The following is a 22,153-nucleotide window of genomic DNA, read 5'->3' on the forward strand; positions in this document are numbered from 1 at the left end:
CACTCCCTCAGTACTGCCCTTCCAACAATGCGGCGCTCCCTCAGTACTGCCCCTCCGACAGTGTAGCACTCCCTCAGTACTGCCCCTCCGACAGTGCAGCAGTTCCTCAGTACTGGCCTTCCCACAGTGCAGCACTCCCTCAGTACTGTCGCTCCAAAAGTGCACCACTCCTTCAGGACTGCCCCTCCAACAGTGCAGCACTCCCTCAGGACAGTCCCTCCGACAGTGTGGCACTCCCTCAATACTGCCCCTCCGACAGTACGGCGATCCCTCAGTATTGCCCCTCCAACTTTGCAGCTCTCCATCAGTACTGTCGCTCCAAAAGTGCACCACTCCTTCAGGACTGTCCCTCCTACAGTTCAGGACTCCCTCCGTACTGTCCCTCCGACAGTGCAGCATTCCTTTAGTGCTGTCCCTCGGCCAGCGCAGCACTCCCTCAGTACTGCCCCTGCGACAGTGCAGCGCTCCCTCAGTTCTGTCCCTCCTAAAGTGCACCACTCCCTCAGGACTGCCCCTCCGACAGTGCAGCACTCCCCAGTACTGCCCCTCTGACAGTGCAGCCCTCCCTCAGTACTGCCTCTCCGACAGTGCAGCACTCCCTCAGTACTGCCACTCCGACAGTGCAGCACTCCCTCAGTACTGCCACTCCGATAGTGCAGCACTCCCTCAGTACTGTCCATCCGACCGTGCAGCATTCCCTCACGACTGCGCCTCCTGCAGTGCAAATCTCTCCCAGCAGTACCCCTCCAACAGTGCCGCAGTCCCTCAGTACTGCCCCTCCGACAGTGAGGTGCTCCAGCAGTACCGCCCTGCCGACAGTGCAGCGCTCCCTCAGTACTGCCCCTCCAACAATGCGGCGCTCCCTCAGTACTGCACCTCCGACAGTGCGGCGCTCCCTCAGTACTGCCCCTCCGACAGTGCAGCACTCCTTCAGTACTGTCCCTCCGACACTGTGGCGCTCCCTCAGTACTGCCCCTCCGACAGCGCAACACTCCCTCAGTACTGCCCATCCAACAATGCGGCGCTCCCTCAGTACTGCCCCTCCGACAGTGCAGCACTCCCTCAGTACTGCCCCTCCAACAATGCGGCGCTTCCTCAGTTCTGTCCCTCCTAAAGTGCACCACTCCCTCAGGACTGCCCCTCCGACAGTGCAGCCCTCCTTCAGTACTGCCTCTCCGACAGTGCAACACTCCCTCAGTACTGCCACTCCAACAGTGCAGCACTCCCTCAGTACTGCCACTCCGACAGTGCAGCACTCCCTCAGTACTGCCCCTCCGACAGTGCAGCCTTCCCTCATGACTGCGCCTCCTGAAGTGCAAATCTCTCCCAGTAGTGCCCCTCCAACAGTGCAGCAGTCCCTCAGTACTGCCCCTCCGACAGTGCAGCGCTCCCTCAATACTACCTCTCCGATTGTGCAAATCTCTCCAAGTAGTACCCCTCCAACAGTGCAGCATCCTTCAGTACTGCCCCTCCGACAGTTCAGCGCTCCCTCAGTACTGTCCCTCCGACAGTGCAGCACTCCCTCACGACTGCGCCTCCTGCAGTGCAGCGCTCTCTCAGTACTGCCCTGCCGACAGTGCAGCGCTCTCTCAGTACTGCGTCTCCTGCAGTGCAGCACTCCCTCAGTACTGCCCTGCCGACAGTGCAGCGCTCTCTCAGTACTGCCCTGCCGACAGTGCAGCGCTCTCTCAGTACTGCGTCTCCTGCAGTGCAGCACTCCCTCAGTATTGCCCCTCCAACAATGCGGCGCTCCCTCAGTACTGCACCTCCGACAGTGCGGCGCTCCCTCAGTACTGCCCCTCCGACAGCGCAGCACTCCCTCAGTAATGCCCCTCCGACAGTGCAGCTTTCCCTCAGTACTGCCCCTCCGACAGTGCAGCGCTCCCTCAGTACTGCCCCTCCGACAGCGCAGCACTCCCTCAGTACTGCCCCTCCGACAGCGCAGCACTCACTCAGTACTGCCCCTCCGACACTGGAGCATTCCCTCAGTACTGCCCCTCCGACAATGCAGCGCTCCCTCAGTACTGACGCTCCGACAGTGCAGCACTCCCTCAGTACTGCCCCTCCGACAGCGCAGCACTCCCTCACTACTGCCCCTCCGACAGTGCGGCGTTCCCTCAGTACTGTCGCTCCAAAGGTGCATCACTCCTTCAGGACGGCACCTCCGACAGTGTAGCACTCCCTCCGTACTGTCCCGCCGACAATGCAGCGCTCCTTTCGTGCTGTCCCTCGGCCAGCGCAGCGTTCCCTCACTACAGCCCCTCCGACAGTGCAGCGCTCCCTCAGTACTGCCCCTCCGACAGTGCAGCGCTCCCTCAGTACTGCCCCTCCGACAGTGCAGCGCTCCCTCAGTACTGCCCCTCCCACAGTGCAGCACTCCCTCAGTACTGTCGCTCCAAAAGTGCACCACTCCTTCAAGACTGACCCTCCGACCGTGCAGCACTCCCTCAGTACTGTCCCTTTGACAGTGTGGCACTCCCTCAGTACTGTCCCTCCGACAGTGTGGCACTCCCTCAGTACTGCCCCTCCGACAGTACGGCGATCCCTCAGTATTGCCCCTCCAACAGTGCAGATCTCCATCAGTACTGTCGCTCCAAAAGTGCACAACTCCTTCAGGACTGCCCCTCCGACAGTGCAGCACTCCTTCCGTACTGCCCCTCCGACATTGCAGCACTCCCTCCGTACTGTCCCTCCGACAGTGCAGCACTCCTTTAGTGCTGTCCATCGGCCAGCGCAGCGTTCCCTCAGTACTGCCCCTCCGACAGTGCAGGGCTCCCTCAGTACTGCCCCTCCGACGAAGCAGCACTCCCTCAGTACTGCCCCTCCGACACTGTGGCGCTCCCTCAGTACTGCCCCTCCGACAGCGCAGCACACTCTCACTACTGCCCCTCCGACAGCGCAGCACTCCCTCAGTACTGCCCCTCCGACACTGCAGCATTCCCTCATTGGTGCCCCTCCGACAGTGCAGCAGTCCCTCAGTACTGCCCCTCTGACAGTGCGGTGTTCCCTCGTACTGCCCCTCCGACAGTGCGGCACTCCCTCAATACTACCTCTCCGACTGTGCAAATCTCTCCAAGTAGTACCCCTCCAACAGTGCAGTGTCCCTCAGTGCTGCCCCTCCGACAGTGAGGCGCTCCCTCAGTACAGTGCCCTCCGACAGCGCAGCGCCCCCTCAGTGCTGCCCCTCCCACAGTGTAGCACTCCTTCAGTACTGCCGCTCCGACAGTGCAGCGCTCCCTCAGTACTGCCCCTTCGACAGTGCAGCATTCCCTCACTACTGCCCCTCCGACAGTGCAGCGCTCCCTCAGTACTGCCCCTCCGACAGCGCAGCTCTCCCTCAGTACTGCCCCTCCGACACTGGAGCATTCCCTCAGTACTGCCCCTCCGACAATGCAGCGCTCCCTCTGTACTGACGCTCCGACAGTGCAGCATTCCCTCAGTACTGCACCTCCGACAATGCAGCGCTCCCGCTGTAATGACGCTCCGACAGTGCAGCACTCCCTCACTACTGCCCCTCCGACAGTGCAGCGTTCCCTCAGTACTGTCGCTCCAAAAGTGCATCACTCCTTCAGGACGGCCCCTCCGACAGTGTAGCACTCCCTCCGTACTGTCCCGCCGACAATGCAGCACTCCTTTAGTGCTGTCCCTCGCCCAGCGCAGCACTCCCTCATTACTGCCCCTCTGACAGTGCAGCGCTCCTTTCGTGCTGTCCCTCGGCCAGCGCAGCGTTCCCTCAGTACAGCCCCTCCGACAGTGCAGGGCTCCCTCAGTACTGCCCCTCCGACAGTGCAGCACTCCCTCAGTACTGCCCCTCCGACAGTGCAGCATTCTCTCAGTACTGCCCCTCCGACAGTGCAGCGCTCCCTCATTACTACCCCTCCGACAGTGCAGCGCTCCCTCAGTACTGCCCCTCCAACAGTGCAGCGCTCCCTCAGTACTGCCCCTCCGACAGTGCAGCGCTCCCTCAGAACTGCCCCTCCCACAGTGCAGCCCTCCCTCAGTACTGTCGCTCCAAAAGTGCACCACTCCTTCAAGACTGACCCTCCGACCGTGCAGCACTCCCTCAGTACTGCCCCTCCGACATTGCAGCACTCCCTCCCTACTGTCCCTCCGACAGTGCAGCACTCCTTTAGTGCTGTCCCTCGGCCAGCGCAGCGTTCCCTCAGTACTGCCCCTCCGACAGTGCGGCGCTCCCTCAGTACTGCCCCTCCGACAGTGCAGCACTCCCTCAGTACTGCCCCTCCGACACTGTGGCGCTCCCTCAGTACTGCCCCTCCGACAGTGCGGCGCTCCCTCAGTACTGCCCCTCCGACAGTGCAGCACTCCCTCAGTACTGCCCCTCCGACACTGTGGCGCTCCCTCAGTACTGCCCCTCCAACAGCGCAGCACTCCCTCACTACTGCCCCTCCGACAGCGCAGCACTCCCTCAGTACTGCCCCTCCGACACTGCAGCATTCCCTCATTGGTGCCCCTCCGACAGTGCAGCAGTCCCTCAGTACTGCCCCTCTGACAGTGCGGTGTTCCCTCGTACTGCCCCTCCGACAGTGCGGCACTCCCTCAATACTACCTCTCCGACTGTGCAAATCTCTCGAAGTAGTACCCCTCCAACAGTGCAGCGTCCCTCAGTGCTGCCCCTCCGACAGTGAGGCGCTCCCTCAGTACAGTGCCCTCCGACAGCGCAGCGCCCCCTCAGTGCTGCCCCTCCCACAGTGTCGCACTCCTTCAGTACTGCCCCTTCGACAGCGCAGCACTCCCTCATTACTGCCCCTCTGACACTGGAGCATTCCCTCAGTACAGCCCCTCCGACAGTGCAGCGCTCCCTCAGTACTGCACCTCCGACAGTGCGGCGCTCCCTCAGTACTGCACCTCCGACAGTGCGGCGCTCCCTCAGTACTGCCCCTCCGACAGTGCAGCACTCCCTCAGTAATGCCCCTCCGACAGTGCAGCTGTCACTCAGTACTGCCCCTCCGACAGTGCAGCGCTCCCTCAGTACTGCCCCTCCGACAGCGCAGCACTCCCTCACTACTGCCCCTCCGACACTGGAGCATTCCCTCAGTACTGCCCCTCCGACAATGCAGCGCTCCCTCAGTACTGACGCTCCGACAGTGCAGCACTCCCTCAGTACTGCCCCTCCGACAGCGCAGCACTCCCTCACTACTGCCCCTCCGACAGTGCGGCGTTCCCTCAGTACTGTCGCTCCAAAAGTGCATCACTCCTTCAGGACGGCCCCTCCGACAGTGTAGCACTTCCTCCGTACTGTCCTGCCGACAATGCAGCACTCCTTGAGTGCTGTCCCTCGCCCAGCGCAGCACTCCCTCATTACTGCCCCTCTGACAGTGCAGCGCTCCTTTCGTGCTGTCCCTCGGCCAGCGCAGCGTTCCCTCAGTACAGCCCCTCCGACAGTGCAGGGCTCCCTCAGTACTGCCCCTCCCACAGTGCAGATCTCCCTCAGTACTGCCCCTCCAAAAGTGCACCACTCCTTCAAGACTGACCCTCCGACCGTGCAGCACTCCCTCAGCACTGTCCCTTTGACAGTGTGGCACTCCCTCAGTACTGTCCCTCCGACAGTGTGGCACTCCCTCAGTACTGCCCCTCCGACAGTACGGAGATCCCTCAGTATTGCCCCTCCAACAGTGCAGATCTCCATCAGTACTGTCGCTCCAAAAGTGCACAACTCCTTCAGGACTGCCCCTCCGACAGTGCAGCACTCCCTCCGTACTGCCCCTCCGACATTGCAGCACTCCCTCCGTACTGTCCCTCCGACAGTGCAGCACTCCTTTAGTGCTGTCCCTCGGCCAGTGCAGCGTTCCCTCAGTACTGCCCCTCCGACAGTGCAGGGCTCCCTCAGTACTGCCCCTCCGACAGTGCGGCGCTCCCTCAGTACTGCCCCTCCAACAATGCAGCGCTCCCTCAGTACTGCACCTCCGACAGTGCGGCGCTCCCTCAGTACTGCCCCTCCGACAGTGCGGCGCTCCCTCAGTACTGCCCCTCCGACAGTGCAGCACACCCTCAGTACTGCACCTCCCACAGTGCAGCACCCCCTCAGTCCTGCAACTCCGACAGTGCAGCGCTCCCTCAGTACTGCCCCTCCGACAGTGCAGCGCTCCCTCAGTACTGCCCCTCCAACAGTGTAGCATTCCTTCAGTGGTGCCCCTCCGACAGCGCAGCACTCCCTCAGTACTGCCCCTCCGACACTGGAGCATTCCCTCAGTACTGCCCCTCCGACAATGCAGCGCTCCCTCAGTACTGCCCCTCCGACAGCGCAGCACTCCCTCACTACTGCCCCTCCGACAGTGCGGCGCTCCCTCAGTACTGTCGCTCCAAAAGTGCATCACTCCTTCAGGACGGCCCCTCCGACAGTGTAGCACTCCCTCCGTACTGTCCCGCCGACAATGCAGCACTCCTTTAGTGCTGTCCCTCGCCCAGCGCAGCACTCCGTCAGTACTGCCCCTCTGACAGTGCAGCGCTCCCTCAGTACTGCTCCTCCGACAGTGCAGCATTCCCTCAGTACTGCCCCTCCGACAGTGCGGCGCTCCCTCAGTACTGCCCCTCCAACAATGCGGCGCTTCCTCAGTACTGCACCTCCGACAGTGCGGCGCTCCCTCAGTACTGCCCCTCCGACAGTGCGGCGCTCCCTCAGTACTGCCCCTCCAACAGTGCAGCACTCCCTCAGTACTGCCCCTCCGACACTGTGGCGCTCCCTCAGTACTGCCCCTCCGACAGCGCAGCACTCCCTCACTACTGCCCCTCCGACAGTGCAGCGCTCCCTCAGTACTGCCCCTCGACAGCGCAGCACTCCCTCAGTACTGCCCCTCCGACACTGCAGCATTCCCTCAGTACTGCCCCTCCGACAGTGCAGCATTCTCTCAGTACTGCCCCTCCGACAGTGCAGCGCTCCCTCATTACTACCCCTCCGACAGTGCAGCGCTCCCTCAGTACTGCCCCTCCGACAGTGCAGCACTCCCTCAGTACTGCTCCTCCAACTGCGGCGCTCCCTCAGTACTGCCCCTCCGACAGTGCAGCGCTCCCTCAGTACTGCCCCTCCGACAGTGCAGCGCTCCATCAGTACTGCCCCTCCGACAGTGCAGCGCTCCATCAGTACTGCCCCTCCGACAGTGCAGCACTCTCTCAGTACTGCCCCTCCGACAGTGCAGCGCTCCCTCATTACTACCTCTCCGACAGTGCAGCGCTCCCTCAGTATAGCCCCTCCCACAGTGCAGCAGTTCCTCAGGACTGGCCTTCCCACAGTGCAGCACTCCCTCAGTACTGTCGCTCCAAAAGTGCACCACTCCTTCAGGACTGCCCCTCCGACAGTGCAGCGCTCCCTCAGTACTGCTCCTCCAACAGTGCAGCACTCCCTCAGTACTGCACCTCCCACAGTGCAGCACCCCCTCAGTCCTGCAACTCCGACAGTGCAGCCTTCCCTCAGTCCTGCAACTCCGACAGTGCAGCGCTCCCTCAGTACTGCCCCTCCAACAGTGTAGCATTCCCTCAGTGGTGCCCCTCCGACAGTGCAGCGCTCCCTCAGTACTGCCCCTCCGACAGTGCAGCACTCTCTCAGTACTGCCCCTCCGACAGTGCAGCGCTCCCTCATTACTACCCCTCCGACAGCGCAGCACTCCCTCACTACTGCCCCTCCGACAATGCAGCGCTCCCTCAGTACTGCCCCTCCGACAGCGCAGCACTCCCTCAGTACTGCCCCTCCGACACTGCAGCATTCCCGCTGTACTGCCCCTCCGACAGTGCAGCAGTTCCTCAGGACTGGCCTTCCCACAGTGCAGCACTCCCTCAGTACTGTCGCTCCAAAAGTGCACCACTCCTTCAGGACTGCCCCTCCGACAGTGCAGCGCTCCCTCAGTACTGCCCCTCCAACAGTGCAGCACTTCCTCAGTACTGCACCTCCCACAGTGCAGCACCCCCTCAGTCCTGCAACTCCGACACTGCAGCATTCCCTCAGTCCTGCAACTCCGACAGTGCAGCGCTCCCTCAGTACTGCCCCTCCAACAGTGTAGCATTCCCTCAGTACTGCCCCTCCAACAGTGTAGCATTCCCTCAGTGGTGCCCCTCCGACAGTGCAGGGCTCCCTCAGTACTGCCCCTCCAACAATGCGGCGCTCCCTCAGTACTGCACCTCCGACAGTGCGGCGCTCCCTCAGTACTGCCCCTCCGACAGTGCAGCACTCCCTCAGTACTGCCCCTCCGACACTGTGGCGCTCCCTCAGTACTGCCCCTCCAACAGCGCAGCACTCCCTCACTACTGCCCCACCGACAGCGCAGCACTCCCTCAGTACTGCCCCTCCGACACTGCAGCATTCCCTCATTGGTGCCCCTCCGACAGTGCAGCAGTCCCTCAGTACTGCTCCTCTGACAGTGCGGTGTTCCGTCGTACTGCCCCTCCGACAGTGCGGCACTCCCTCAATACTACCTCTCCGACTGTGCAAATCTCTCCAAGTAGTACCCCTCCAACAGTGCAGCGTCCCTCAGTGCTGCCCCTCCGACAGTGAGGCGCTCCCTCAGTACAGTGCCCTCCGACAGCGCAGCGCCCCCTCAGTGCTGCCCCTCCCACAGTGTAGCACTCCTTCAGTACTGCCCCTTCGACAGTGCAGCATTCCCTCACGACTGCGCCTCCTGCAGTGCAGCGCTCCCTCAGTACTGCCCTGCCGACAGTGCAGCGCTCTCTCAGTACTGCGTCTCCTGCAGTGCAGCACTCCCTCAGTATTGCCCATCCAACAATGCGGCGCTCCCTCAGTACTGCACCTCCGACAGTGCGGCGCTCCCTCAGTACTGCACCTCCGACAGTGCGGCGCTCCCTCAGTACTGCCCCTCCGACAGTGCAGCACTCCCTCAGTAATGCCCCTCCGACAGTGCAGCTGTCACTAAGTACTGCCCCTCCGACAGTGCAGCACCCCCTCAGTCCTGCAACTCCGACAGTGCAGCCTTCCCTCAGTCCTGCAACTCCGACAGTGCAGCGCTCCCTCAGTACTGCCCCTCCAACAGTGCAGCACTCCCTCAGTACTGCCCCTCCGACACTGTGGCGCTCCCTCAGTACTGCCCCTCCGACAGCGCAGCACTCCCTCACTACTGCCCCTCCGACAGTGCAGCGCTCCCTCAGTACTGCCCCTCCGACAGCGCAGCACTCCCTCAGTACTGCCCCTCCGACACTGCAGCATTCCCGCTGTACTGCCCCTCCGACAGTGCAGCAGTTCCTCAGGACTGGCCTTCCCACAGTGCAGCACTCCCTCAGTACTGTCGCTCCAAAAGTGCACCACTCCTTCAGGACTGCCCCTCCGACAGTGCAGCGCTCCCTCAGTACTGCCCCTCCAACAGTGCAGCACTCCCTCAGTACTGCACCTCCCACAGTGCAGCACCCCCTCAGTCCTGCAACTCCGACAGTGCAGCCTTCCCTCAGTCCTGCAACTCCGACAGTGCAGCGCTCCCTCAGTACTGCCCCTCCAACAGTGTAGCATTCCCTCAGTGGTGCCCCTCCGACAATGCAGCGCTCCCTCAGTACTGCCCCTCCGACAGTGCAGCACTCTCTCAGTACTGCCCCTCCGACAGTGCAGCGCTCCCTCATTACTACCCCTCCGACAGTGCAGCGCTCCCTCAGTACTGCCCCTCCGACAGTGCAGCACTCCCTCAGTACTGCTCCTCCAACTGCGGCGCTCCCTCAGTACTGCCCCTCCGACAGTGCAGCGCTCCCTCAGTACTGCCCCTCCGACAGTGCAGCGCTCCATCAGTACTGCCCCTCCGACAGTGCAGCGCTCCATCAGTACTGCCCCTCCGACAGTGCAGCACTCTCTCAGTACTGCCCCTCCGACAGTGCAGCGCTCCCTCATTACTACCTCTCCGACAGTGCAGCGCTCCCTCAGTACAGCCCCTCCCACAGTGCAGCAGTTCCTCAGGACTGGCCTTCCCACAGTGCAGCACTCCCTCAGCACTGTCGCTCCAAAAGTGCACCACTCCTTCAGGACTGCCCCTCCGACAGTGCAGCGCTCCCTCAGTACTGCACCTCCCACAGTGCAGCACCCCCTCAGTCCTGCAACTCCGACAGTGCAGCCTTCCCTCAGTCCTGCAACTCCGACAGTGCAGCGCTCCCTCAGTACTGCCCCTCCGACAGTGTAGCATTCCCTCAGTGGTGCCCCTCCGACAGTGCAGCGCTCCCTCAGTACTGCCCCTCCGACAGTGCAGCAGTCTCTCAGTACTGCCCCTCCGACAGTGCAGCGCTCCCTCAGTACTGCCCCTCCGACAGCGCAGCACTCCCTCAGTACTGCCCCTCCGACACTGCAGCATTCCCGCTGTACTGCCCATCCGACAGTGCAGCAGTTCCTCAGGACTGGCCTTCCCACAGTGCAGCACTCCCTCAGTACTGTCGCTCCAAAAGTGCACCACTCCTTCAGGACTGCCCCTCCGACAGTGCAGCGCTCCCTCAGTACTGCCCCTCCAACAGTGCAGCACTTCCTCAGTACTGCACCTCCCACAGTGCAGCATCCCCTCAGTCCTGCAACTCCGACAGTGCAGCCTTCCCTCAGTCCTGCAACTCCGACAGTGCAGGGCTCCCTCAGTACTGCCCCTCCAACAATGCGGCGCTCCCTCAGTACTGCACCTCCGACAGTGCGGCGCTCCCTCAGTACTGCCCCTCCGACAGTGCAGCACTCCCTCAGTACTGCCCCTCCGACACTGTGGCGCTCCCTCAGTACTGCCCCTCCAACAGCGCAGCACTCCCTCACTACTGCCCCTCCGACAGCGCAGCACTCCCTCAGTACTGCCCCTCCGACACTGCAGCATTCCCTCATTGGTGCCCCTCCGACAGTGCAGCAGTCCCTCAGTACTGCCCCTCTGACAGTGCGGTGTTCCCTCGTACTGCCCCTCCGACAGTGCGGCACTCCCTCAATACTACCTCTCCGACTGTGCAAATCTCTCCAAGTAGTACCCCTCCAACAGTGCAGCGTCCCTCAGTGCTGCCCCTCCGACAGTGAGGCGCTCCCTCAGTACAGTGCCCTCCGACAGCGCAGCGCCCCCTCAGTGCTGCCCCTCCCACAGTGTAGCACTCCTTCAGTACTGCCCCTTCGACAGTGCAGCATTCCCTCACTACTGCGCCTCCTGCAGTGCAGCGCTCCCGCAGTACTGCCCTGCCGACAGTGCAGCGCTCTCTCAGTACTGCGTCTCCTGCAGTGCAGCACTCCCTCAGTATTGCCCATCCAACAATGCGGCGCTCCCTCAGTACTGCACCTCCGACAGTGCGGCGCTCCCTCAGTACTGCACCTCCGACAGTGCGGCGCTCCCTCAGTACTGCCCCTCCGACAGTGCAGCACTCCCTCAGTAATGCCCCTCCGACAGTGCAGCTGTCTCTCAGTACTGCCCCTCCGACAGTGCAGCGCTCCCTCAGTACTGCCCCTCCTACAGCGCAGCACTCCCTCACTACTGCCCCTCCGACAGTGCAGCGCTCCCTCAGTAATGCCCCTCCGACAGCGCAGCACTCCCTCAGTACTGCCCCTCCGACACTGGAGCATTCCCTCAGTACTGCCCCTCCAACAGTGTAGCATTCCCTCAGTGGTGCCCCTCCGACAGTGCAGCGCTCCCTCAGTACTGCCCCTCCGACAGTGCAGCAGTCTCTCAGTACTGCCCCTCCGACAGTGCAGCGCTCCCTCAGTACTGCCCCTCTGACAGCGCAGCACTCCCTCAGTACTGCCCCTCCGACACTGCAGCATTCCCGCTGTACTGCCCCTCCGACAGTGCAGCAGTTCCTCAGGACTGGCCTTCCCACAGTGCAGCACTCCCTCAGTACTGTCGCTCCAAAAGTGCACCACTCCTTCAGGACTGCCCCTCCGACAGTGCAGCGCTCCCTCAGTACTGCCCCTCCAACAGTGCAGCACTTCCTCAGTACTGCACCTCCCACAGTGCAGCATCCCCTCAGTCCTGCAACTCCGACAGTGCAGCCTTCCCTCAGTCCTGCAACTCCGACAGTGCAGGGCTCCCTCAGTACTGCCCCTCCAACAATGCGGCGCTCCCTCAGTACTGCACCTCCGACAGTGCGGCGCTCCCTCAGTACTGCCCCTCCGACAGTGCAGCACTCCCTCAGTACTGCCCCTCCGACACTGTGGCGCTCCCTCAGTACTGCCCCTCCAACAGCGCAGCACTCCCTCACTACTGCCCCTCCGACAGCGCAGCACTCCCTCAGTACTGCCCCTCCGACACTGCAGCATTCCCTCATTGGTGCCCCTCCGACAGTGCAGCAGTCCCTCAGTACTGCCCCTCTGACAGTGCGGTGTTCCCTCGTACTGCCCCTCCGACAGTGCGGCACTCCCTCAATACTACCTCTCCGACTGTGCAAATCTCTCCATGTAGTACCCCTCCAACAGTGCAGCGTCCCTCAGTGCTGCCCCTCCGACAGTGAGGCGCTCCCTCAGTACAGTGCCCTCCGACAGCGCAGCGCCCCCTCAGTGCTGCCCCTCCCACAGTGTAGCACTCCTTCAGTACTGCCCCTTCGACAGTGCAGCATTCCCTCACTACTGCGCCTCCTGCAGTGCAGCGCTCCCGCAGTACTGCCCTGCCGACAGTGCAGCGCTCTCTCAGTACTGCGTCTCCTGCAGTGCAGCACTCCCTCAGTATTGCCCATCCAACAATGCGGCGCTCCCTCAGTACTGCACCTCCGACAGTGCGGCGCTCCCTCAGTACTGCACCTCCGACAGTGCGGCGCTCCCTCAGTACTGCCCCTCCGACAGTGCAGCACTCCCTCAGTAATGCCCCTCCGACAGTGCAGCTGTCTCTCAGTACTGCCCCTCCGACAGTGCAGCGCTCCCTCAGTACTGCCCCTCCTACAGCGCAGCACTCCCTCACTACTGCCCCTCCGACAGTGCAGCGCTCCCTCAGTACTGCCCCTCCGACAGCGCAGCACTCCCTCAGTACTGCCCCTCCGACACTGGAGCATTCCCTCAGTACTGCCCCTCCGACAATGCAGCGCTCCCTCAGTACTGACGCTCCAGACAGTGCAGCACTCCCTCAGTACTGCCCCTCCGACAGCGCAGCACTCCCTCACTACTGCCCCTCCGACAGTGCGGCGTTCCCTCAGTACTGTCGCTCCAAAAGTGTATCACTCCTTCAGGACAGCCCCTCCGACAGTGTAGCACTCCCTCCGTACTGTCCTGCCGACAATGCAGCACTCCTTGAGTGCTGTCCCTCGCCCAGCGCAGCACTCCCTCATTACTGCCCCTCTGACAGTGCAGCGCTCCTTTCGTGCTGTCCCTCGGCCAGCGCAGCGTTCCCTCAGTACAGCCCCTCCGACAGTGCAGGGCTCCCTCAGTACTGCCCCTCCGACAGTGCAGATCTCCCTCAGTACTGCCCCTCCAAAAGTGCACCACTCCTTCAAGACTGACCCTCCGAGCGTGCAGCACTCCCTCAGCACTGTCCCTTTGACAGTGTGGCACTCCCTCAGTACTGTCCCTCCGACAGTGTGGCACTCCCTCAGTACTGCCCCTCCGACAGTACGGAGATCCCTCAGTATTGCCCCTCCAACAGTGCAGATCTCCATCAGTACTGTCGCTCCAAAAGTGCACAACTCCTTCAGGACTGCCCCTCCGACAGTGCAGCACTCCCTCCGTATTGCCCCTCCGACATTGCAGCACTCCCTCCGTACTGTCCCTCCGACAGTGCAGCACTCCTTTAGTGCTGTCCCTCGGCCAGTGCAGCGTTCCCTCAGTACTGCCCCTCCGACAGTGCAGGGCTCCCTCAGTACTGCCCCTCCGACAGTGCGGCGCTCCCTCAGTACTGCCCCTCCAACAATGCAGCGCTCCCTCAGTACTGCACCTCCGACAGTGCGGCGCTCCCTCAGTACTGCCCCTCCGACAGTGCGGCGCTCCCTCAGTACTGCACCTCCGACAGTGCGGCGCTCCCTCAGTACTGCCCCTCCGACAGTGCAGCACTCCCTCAGTACTGCCCCTCCGACACTGTGGCGCTCCCTCAGTACTGCCCCTCCGACAGCGCAGCACTCCCTCAGTACTGCCCCTCCGACAGTGCAGCACTCCTTTAGTGCTGTCCCTCGGCCAGCGCAGCGTTCCCTCAGTACTGCCCCTCCGACAGTGCAGCACCCCCTCACTCCTGCAACTCCGACAGTGCAGCGCTCCCTCAGTACTGCCCCTCCGACAGTGCAGCGCTCCCTCAGTACTGCACCTCCCACAGTGCAGCGCTCCCTCAGTACTGCCCCTCCGACACTGGAGCATTCCCTCAGTGGTGCCCCTCCGACAGCGCAGCACTCCCTCAGTACTGCCCCTCCGACAGTGCAGCGCTCCCTCAGTACTGCCGCTCCAACAGTGTAGCATTCCCTCAGTGGTGCCCCTCCGACAGCGCAGCACTCCCTCAGTACTGCCCCTCCGACACTGGAGCATTCCCTCAGTACTGCCCCTCCGACAATGCAGCGCTCCCTCAGTACTGCCCCTCCGACAGCGCAGCACTCCCTCACTACTGCCCCTCCGACAGTGCGGCGCTCCCTCAGTACTGTCGCTCCAAAAGTGCATCACTCCTTCAGGACGGCCCCTCCGACAGTGTAGCACTCCCTCCGTACTGTCCCGCCGACAATGCAGCACTCCTTTAGTGCTGTCCCTCGCCCAGCGCAGCACTCCGTCAGTACTGCCCCTCTGACAGTGCAGCGCTCCCTCAGTACTGCTCCTCCGACAGTGCAGCACTCCCTCAGTACTGCCCCTCCGACAGTGCAGCGCTCCCTCAGTACTGCCCCTCCAACAATGCGGCGCTCCCTCAGTACTGCACCTCCGACGGTGCGGCGCTCCCTCAGTACTGCCCCTCCGACAGTGCAGCGCTCCCTCAGTACTGCCCCTCCAACAGTGCAGCACTCCCTCAGTACTGCCCCTCCGACACTGTGGCGCTCCCTCAGTACTGCCCCTCCGACAGCGCAGCACTCCCTCACTACTGCCCCTCCGACAGTGCAGCGCTTCCTCAGTACTGCCCCTCCGACAGCGCAGCACTCCCTCACTACTGCCCCTCCGACAGTGCAGCACTTCCTCAGTACTGTCGCTCCAAAAATGCACCACTCCTTCAGGACTGCCCCTCCGACAGTGCAGCGATCCCTCCGTACTGTTCTTCCGACAATGTGGCGCTCCCTCAGTACTGCCCCTCCGACAGTGCAGCGCTCCCTCAGTACTGCCCCTCCAACAGTGCAGCACTCCCTCAGTACTGCCCCTCCGACACTGTGGCGCTCCATCAGTACTGCCCCTCCGACAGCGCAGCACTCCCTCACTACTGCCCCTCCGACAGTGCAGCGCTCCCTCAGTACTGCCCCTCCGACAGTGCAGCAGTCCCTCAGTACTGCCCCTCTGACAGTGCGGTGTTCCCTCGTACTGCCCCTCCGACAGTGCGGCACTCCCTCAATACTACCTCTCCGACTGTGCAAATCTCTCCAAGTAGTACCCCTCCAACAGTGCAGTGTCCCTCAGTGCTGCCCCTCCGACAGTGAGGCGTTTCCTCTGTACAGTGCCCTCCGACAGCGCAGCGCCCCCTCAGTGCTGCCCCTCCCACAGTGTAGCACTCCTTCAGTACTGCAGCTCCGACAGTGCAGCATTCCCTCACGACTGCGCCTCCTGCAGTGCAGCGCTCCCTCAGTACTGCCCTGCCGACAGTGCAGCGCTCTCTCAGTACTGCGTCTCCTGCAGTGCAGCACTCCCTCAGTACTGCCCTGCCGACAGTGCAGCGCTCTCTCAGTACTGTGTCTCCTGCAGTGCAGCACTCCCTCAGTCCTGCCCCTCCCACAGTGCAGCATTCCCTCAGTACTGCCCCTCCCACAGTGCGGCACTCCCTCAGTCCTGCCCCTCCCACAGTGCAGCATTCCCTCAGTACTGCCCCTCCCACAGTGCAGCACTCCCTCAGTACTGCCCCTCCCACAGTGCAGCATTCCCTCAGAACTGCCCCTCCGACAGTGCAGCACTCCCTCAGTACTGCCCCTCCCACAGTGCAGCACTCCCTCAGTACTGCCCCTCCCACAGTGCAGCACTCCCTCAGTACTGCCCCTCCGACAGTGCAGCAGTCCCTCAGTACTGTCCCTCCCACAGTGCAGCACTCCCTTAGTACTGCCCCTCCCACAGTGCAGCATTCCCTCAGAACTGCCCCTCCGACAGTGCAGCACTCCCTCAGTACTGACCCTCCCACAGTGCAGCACTCCCTCAGCACTGACCCTCCCACAGTGCAGCACTCCCTCAGCACTGACCCTCCCACAGTGCAGCATTCCCTCAGAACTGCCCCTCCGACAGTGCAGCACTCCCTCAGTACTGACCCTCCCACAGTGCAGCAGTCCCTCAGTACTGTCCCTCCCACAGTGCAGCACTCCCTTAGTACTGCCCCTCCCACAGTGCAGCATTCCCTCAGAACTGCCCCTCCGACAGTGCAGCATTCCCTCAGAACTGCCCCTCCGACAGTGCAGCACTCCCTCAGTACTGACCCTCCCACAGTGCAGCAGTCCCTCAGTACTGTCCCTCCCACAGTGCAGCACTCCCTTAGTACTGCCCCTCCCACAGTGCAGCATTCCCTCAGAACTGCCCCTCCGACAGTGCAGCATTCCCTCAGAACTGCCCCTCCCACAGTGCAGCACTCCCTCAGAACTGCCCCTCCCACAGTGCAGCACTCCCTCTGTACTGCCACTTCCTCAATATCTTTCCCTGTGTCTTCGATCCCGATCCAATCTCTGCTTCCTGATCCCAACGTTTCCACAGCCCTTGTGCCGAAATTATTGTGCTGGTGGGAAAATTCCCCGTGTATTTGAGCCGGTTGTGTATCTGACTGTGCGCATTTGAGCAGTTTGACAGAGCTCTCATATTTCTCAATAACTGAACTCTTGTCTTTTCATTTCTTCAGGAGATGAGAAGAATTACAGTCCAACACCAAGTAAGTAAATGCGAATGTGGAGCCGAAATACATGGACTAACTGGAGCTCAAAATGGGCCACTGGGAATGATCACATCGGCAATCCAGGGGTCATCATCCTGTGTACAGAATCTGGGGCGAAGGATGGGCGAGTGGAGGGAAGTGAGGGGGAGGGGAGCGAGGGGGAGGGGATGGTTCAGAGGCGGAAGGGAGGACGAGGGGATAGAGGCAGAGGGGGAGGGGAGGAGACAGAGAGGGAGAGGAGAGGGAGGGGATGGAGGTGGAGGGGAGCGAGGTGGCCGGGTGGGGATGGATGGGGAGGGGAGGGGCCAGAGGGGGAAGGGAGTGGGAGGAGACAGAGGGGGAGTGGAGCAACGGGAATGGGAGCGGAGGGGAAGGGAATGAGGGGTAGAGGAGGGGAGGGGGGAGAGGTGGGGTGAGAGGGAGAGGGGAGGGAATGGAGGGGGCGAATGGGAGGGGAGCGAGGAGGAGGGGAGGAGACAGAGGTGGAAGGAGCGAAGTGGAGGGGACAGAGGGGGAGGGGAGGGGACAGAGGGGGAGGGGAGGGGACAGGGTGGAGGGGAGGGGATGGAAGGGGTGCGAGGGGGAGGAGAGGAATCGGGATGGAAGGGAGGAGCAGATGGGTTACAGGGGGAGGGGAGGGGAGCGAGGGGGCAGGGAGGGGATGAAGGGCGAAGGCAGCGAGGGAGGGGGAGGAGAGTGAGGGGTCGGTGAGGGGATGGAGGGGAGTGAGGGGAAGGGGAGGGGATGGAGGGGGAGGGGAGCGAAGGGGAGGGGATGGAGGGGGAATGAAAGGAAGGGTAGGGGACCGGCGGGAGAGAGGGGAGGTGAAAGCAGAGGAGGAAAAGAGGAGGTGAAATGAGGAGAGCAGCAGTGAGGGAAGGGGAGAGGGGGAAAGATACAATGAGTGTCGGGGCAGGGACTGGAGCATAAAATGAGATTAGGCGGAGGGGAAATGAGGGGAGGGGTGGTGAGAGTAGACGGAGGGGAAGCGGGGGGCGGGGCCGGAGAGGTGTGAGTGAGGGGAGGGGAGAGGAGGTGAGGGAGAGGGGAGAGGAGGTGAGAGGAGGTGGGGGGGTCAGGGAGGAGAGAGGAGAGGAGGTGAGCGGAGGGAAGACGAGGGGAGACGAGAGGAGGTAATGGGGAGGGGAAGTGAGAGGGAGGGGAGGGGAGCGGAGGAGAGGGGAGGGGAGCGTGTGGGGAGGGGAGAGGAGGTGAGAGTGAGAGGTGAGGAGAGGAGATGAGATGAGAGGGAGGGGAGGGGAGGTGAGGTGAGAGGGAGGGGAGAGGAGAGGAGGTGGGAGGGGAGAGGTAGGGGAGGGGAAAGGAGGTGAGCGGAGGGGAGCTGAAGGAAGAGGAGAGGAGGTAATGGGGAGAGGAAGTGAGGGGAGAGGAGGGGAGGAGGAGTCGGGGGAAGTGAAGGGAGGTGAGGCGGCAGGGAGGTGAGAGGGGGGAAGTGGAGGGAGGTGAGGGGGCAGGGAGGTGAGATGAGGGGCGGGAGAAGAGTTAAGGGGAGAGGAGAGGTGAGGGGGGAAAGGGAGACGGGGAGGTGAGAGGAGAGGAGGGCAGTGGAGGGGAAGGGAGGCGTGGGGAGGGGAGGGGATGGGATTGGAGGGGAGGGGAGAGGAGAGGAGTGGAGGGGAGGAAAGGGAAATGGGGAGGGAGGGGAGGGGAGATGAAAGGGAGGGAGGGGAAGTGAGAGGAGGGAGCAGGCTCCCAACCGTGGATCCCGACCCCGCCTACCCCTACTCCTGACCCCCTCCCGAACCCAGCTCCTGACCCCAGCTCCTGACCCCCTCCCGACCCCAGCTCCTGACCCTCTCCCGACCCCAGCTCCTGACCCCCTCCCCACCCCAGCTCCTGACCCCCTCTCCACCCCAGCTCCTGAGCCCCTCCCGACCCCAGCTCCTGACCCTGTCCTGATCCCCTCCTGACCATGGATCCTGACCCCCTCCTGACCCCAGCTCCTGATCCCCTCCTGACGCCGTCCTGATCCCCTCCTGACCCCATCCTGATTCCCTCTTGACCCCGGCTCCTGAGCTCCTCCTGACCCCAGCTCCTGACCCCCTCCCGACCCCGACTCCTGACCCCCTCCCGACCCCGTCCTGATCCCGACTCCCTACCCCAGCTCCTGACTCCCTACCCCGGCTCCTGACCCCCTCCCGACCCCGGCTCCTGACCCCCTCCCGACCCCGGCTCCTGACCCCATCCCAACCACAGCTCCTGACCCCATCCTGACCCCGGCTCCCGACCCCGACTCCTGACCCCAGCTCCTGACCCCCTATCGACCCCGACTCCCTACCCCAGCTCCTGACCCGCTCCCGATCCCGGCTCCTGACCCCCTCCCGACCCCGGCTCCCGACTGCGGCTGCTGACCTGGACTCCCGACCCTGGCTCCCGACCCCTGCTCCTGACCCACTTCCCGACCGCGGTTCTTAACCCTGGCTCCTTACACCCTACTGACCCCAGCTGCTGACCCTCTCCTGACCCACTCCCGATCCTGGCTCCTGACCCCACATACCCCAGTTCCTGATGCCCTCCTGACCCCGGCTCTGACGCCATCCCGACCGTGGCTCCTGACTGCAGCTCCTATTCCCCTCCCGAGCCCAGCTCCTGACCCTGTCTCAGAAATAACACCCAAGTTCAATTTGGCCAACTTCACCCTCGTCACACAATGCTGGTCACATAGCACACTGCTGGTCACATGGCACGTCGCTGACCACATGGCACGTCGGTGGTCACATGACTCGCCACTGGTCACATGGCAAAATGAGAAGTCGCTGGTCATTTGGCACAGCGCTGGTCACATGGCACGTCACTGGTCACATGGCACAGCGCTGGTCACATGGCACGCCGGTGGTCACATGACACAGCACTGGTCACATGGCACATTGGTGGTCACACACACGCCACTGGTCACATGGCACATCAGTGGTCACATGACACAGCGCTGGTCACATGACACACCATTGGTCACATGGCACACCGCTGGTCTGGTTGATATGAGGAGACAATCACTGAGGACCAATATGAACTGTGGCACATCACTGGTCTCTCCCTCATTATGAGTTAACCCAAACTGAATGACACGGCCTTCATTAAATAATGTTCTCTCGGGTGAACATCGCCTTTTAATATCTTGTTACTACAGGTGGATAAAAAGCACACCTGGAACTTCCACTCATCCTGTCATTTTCTGTTTGTTAGGTACTGACAGCAGTCAATCATTGCAGAGTGTGCCCAACCACAACAAGAATGACAAGAGTGTGCAAGAACCATTAGTTTAATCATCGGACCTCTGATCACAGACCCTGCAGGCTACATGTGGGGGGGTTCATTTGAATTATGAGCGATCATGTAAAGTGGACGCTATCGAATTAGCCCGTTATACTCTCCACTGCTTTTCTCTTGCATTAACTTCCATCTGTTGTTGGTCTGAATGGGATATAAATCTGTTTGGAGGGACATCTTCTGCTAATGGAGTGACCTCTACTCTGCTACTGTATAGATGCACAGTTCTAAACCGGATGGGTGATCGTATCCTGCAGGCTCGAAGGGCCGAAAGGCCTACTCCTGCACCTACTTTCTATGTTTCTAGTTTCTATTGGGTAGAGAGCATGCAACCTGTCCAATGCTCTGATCCACGAGTGACCCAGTAGATTAGTGATTCTTATTGAGCAATCTCATTGGCCAATGATGGCCACACAGCCTCTGTATTTGTGCCTCATTGGCTGCAGCTGATTAATGCGGGGAGGGGGATTAATGCTGGGAGGGGGGGGGGATTAATGCTGGGGGGGGATTAATGCTGGGAGTGGGGGGATTAATGCTGGGGAGGGGATTAATGCTGGGGGATGGGGATTAATGCTGGGAGGGGGGGATTAATGCTGGGAGGAGGGGGATTAATGCTGGGGGGGGGAATTAATGCTGGGGGGGGTAGTGTGAGCCTCTATATCCTCAGGGATTTCAGCAAACGCAACATTTATATTTTATACCAATCCTGTACTGTTCCTTTTCTTTACAACTCAGATTTCCGTACTGTTTTACTGCTCCTCGCTGCTTGCTGAAACTGTGAAATTAAACCTGGATCCTGTGTGAGAGTGTCCGATACCTGGCCTCCTAATTCTTCACATTGATCAAGCAAATTTACATAGGTTAAATAATATCAGAGAGCTAAACCCGTGGCTGAAAGACTGGTGTGGGAGAAATGGGTTTTGGTACCTGGGACACTGGCGCCAGTACTGGGGTAAGAGGGAGCTGTTCATCGGGACGGGCTCCACTTGGAACGTGCTTGGGCTAGGGTCCTGGCGAACCGAATAACTCAGGCTGCAGAGAGGGCTTTACGCTAATTAGTGGGGAGGGGTTGGGTTCAGGTGAGCAGAAACCTAAAAGCTAAAAGAATAAGGAGAAGGCAATAGAGCGGGGTAGCACTGGGGGAAATGAAAACCAGAGCGTGACAGGAAGGGACAGAATGTATAAACATAAGAGTGCATCAGAAACTGGGGCCATAGCAGGAGAATTAGTAGTGGGGAACATGGAGATGGCAGAAACTCTGAACAAATATTTTGTATCAGTCTTACGGAAGAGGACACTAAAAATATGCCAACAGTGGATAGTCAAGGGGCTATAGGGAGGGAGGAACTTAACACAATCACAACCACTAAAGAGGTGGTACTCAGTAAGATAATAGGACTAAAGGCAGATAAATACTCTGGACCTGAATTGGAAAACTGCAAATGTAACGCCCCTATTTAAAAAAGTAGGCAGACAAAAAACAGGAAACTATAGATCAGTTAGCCTAACATCCGTGGTTGGGAAAATGTTGGAGTCCATTATTAAAGGACATTTGGAAAAGCATAATTCAGTCAGGTAGAGTCAGCATGGATTTATGAAAGGGAAGTCATATTTGACAAATTTGCTGGAATTCTTTGAGGATGTAACGAACAGGGTGGATAAAGGGGAATCAGTGGATGTGGTGTATTTGGACTTCCAGAAGGCATTTGACAAGGTGCCACATAAAAGGTTACTGCACAAGATAAAGGTTCACGGGGTTGGAGGTAATGTATTAGCATGGATAGAGGATTGGCTAACTAACAGAAAACAGAGAGTCGGAATAAATGGTTCATTCTCGGGTTGGCAATCAGTAGCTAGTGGGGTGCCGCAGGGGGTCAGTGCTGGGAACCCAACTATTTACAATCTATATTAACGGCATGGATGTTGGGACCGAGTGTAACGTAGCCAAGTTTGCTGACAATACAAAGATGGGAGGAAAA

At 60.9% G+C, this 22,153-nt stretch overlaps 1 protein-coding gene across 1 annotated transcript in view; it reads left to right on the forward strand.

Annotated features, from left to right (window-relative positions):
• Window positions 1-20,637, forward strand: part of LOC139229856 (major histocompatibility complex class I-related gene protein-like) — a 200,782-nt gene extending 180,145 nt beyond the window's left edge. The window contains exons 6-7 of the mRNA XM_070861479.1: window positions 16,854-16,883; window positions 20,091-20,637. Of these exons, the coding sequence (XP_070717580.1) occupies window positions 16,854-16,883; window positions 20,091-20,170 (110 nt within the window). The 3' untranslated portion in view covers window positions 20,171-20,637. The remainder of the gene's footprint in view (window positions 1-16,853; window positions 16,884-20,090) is intronic.
• The last annotated feature ends 1,516 nt before the right edge of the window (window positions 20,638-22,153 follow it).

This window comes from Pristiophorus japonicus, chromosome 19 (genome assembly GCF_044704955.1).
Source record: "Pristiophorus japonicus isolate sPriJap1 chromosome 19, sPriJap1.hap1, whole genome shotgun sequence".
In the NCBI taxonomy this organism is placed as follows: Eukaryota; Metazoa; Chordata; class Chondrichthyes; family Pristiophoridae; genus Pristiophorus; species Pristiophorus japonicus.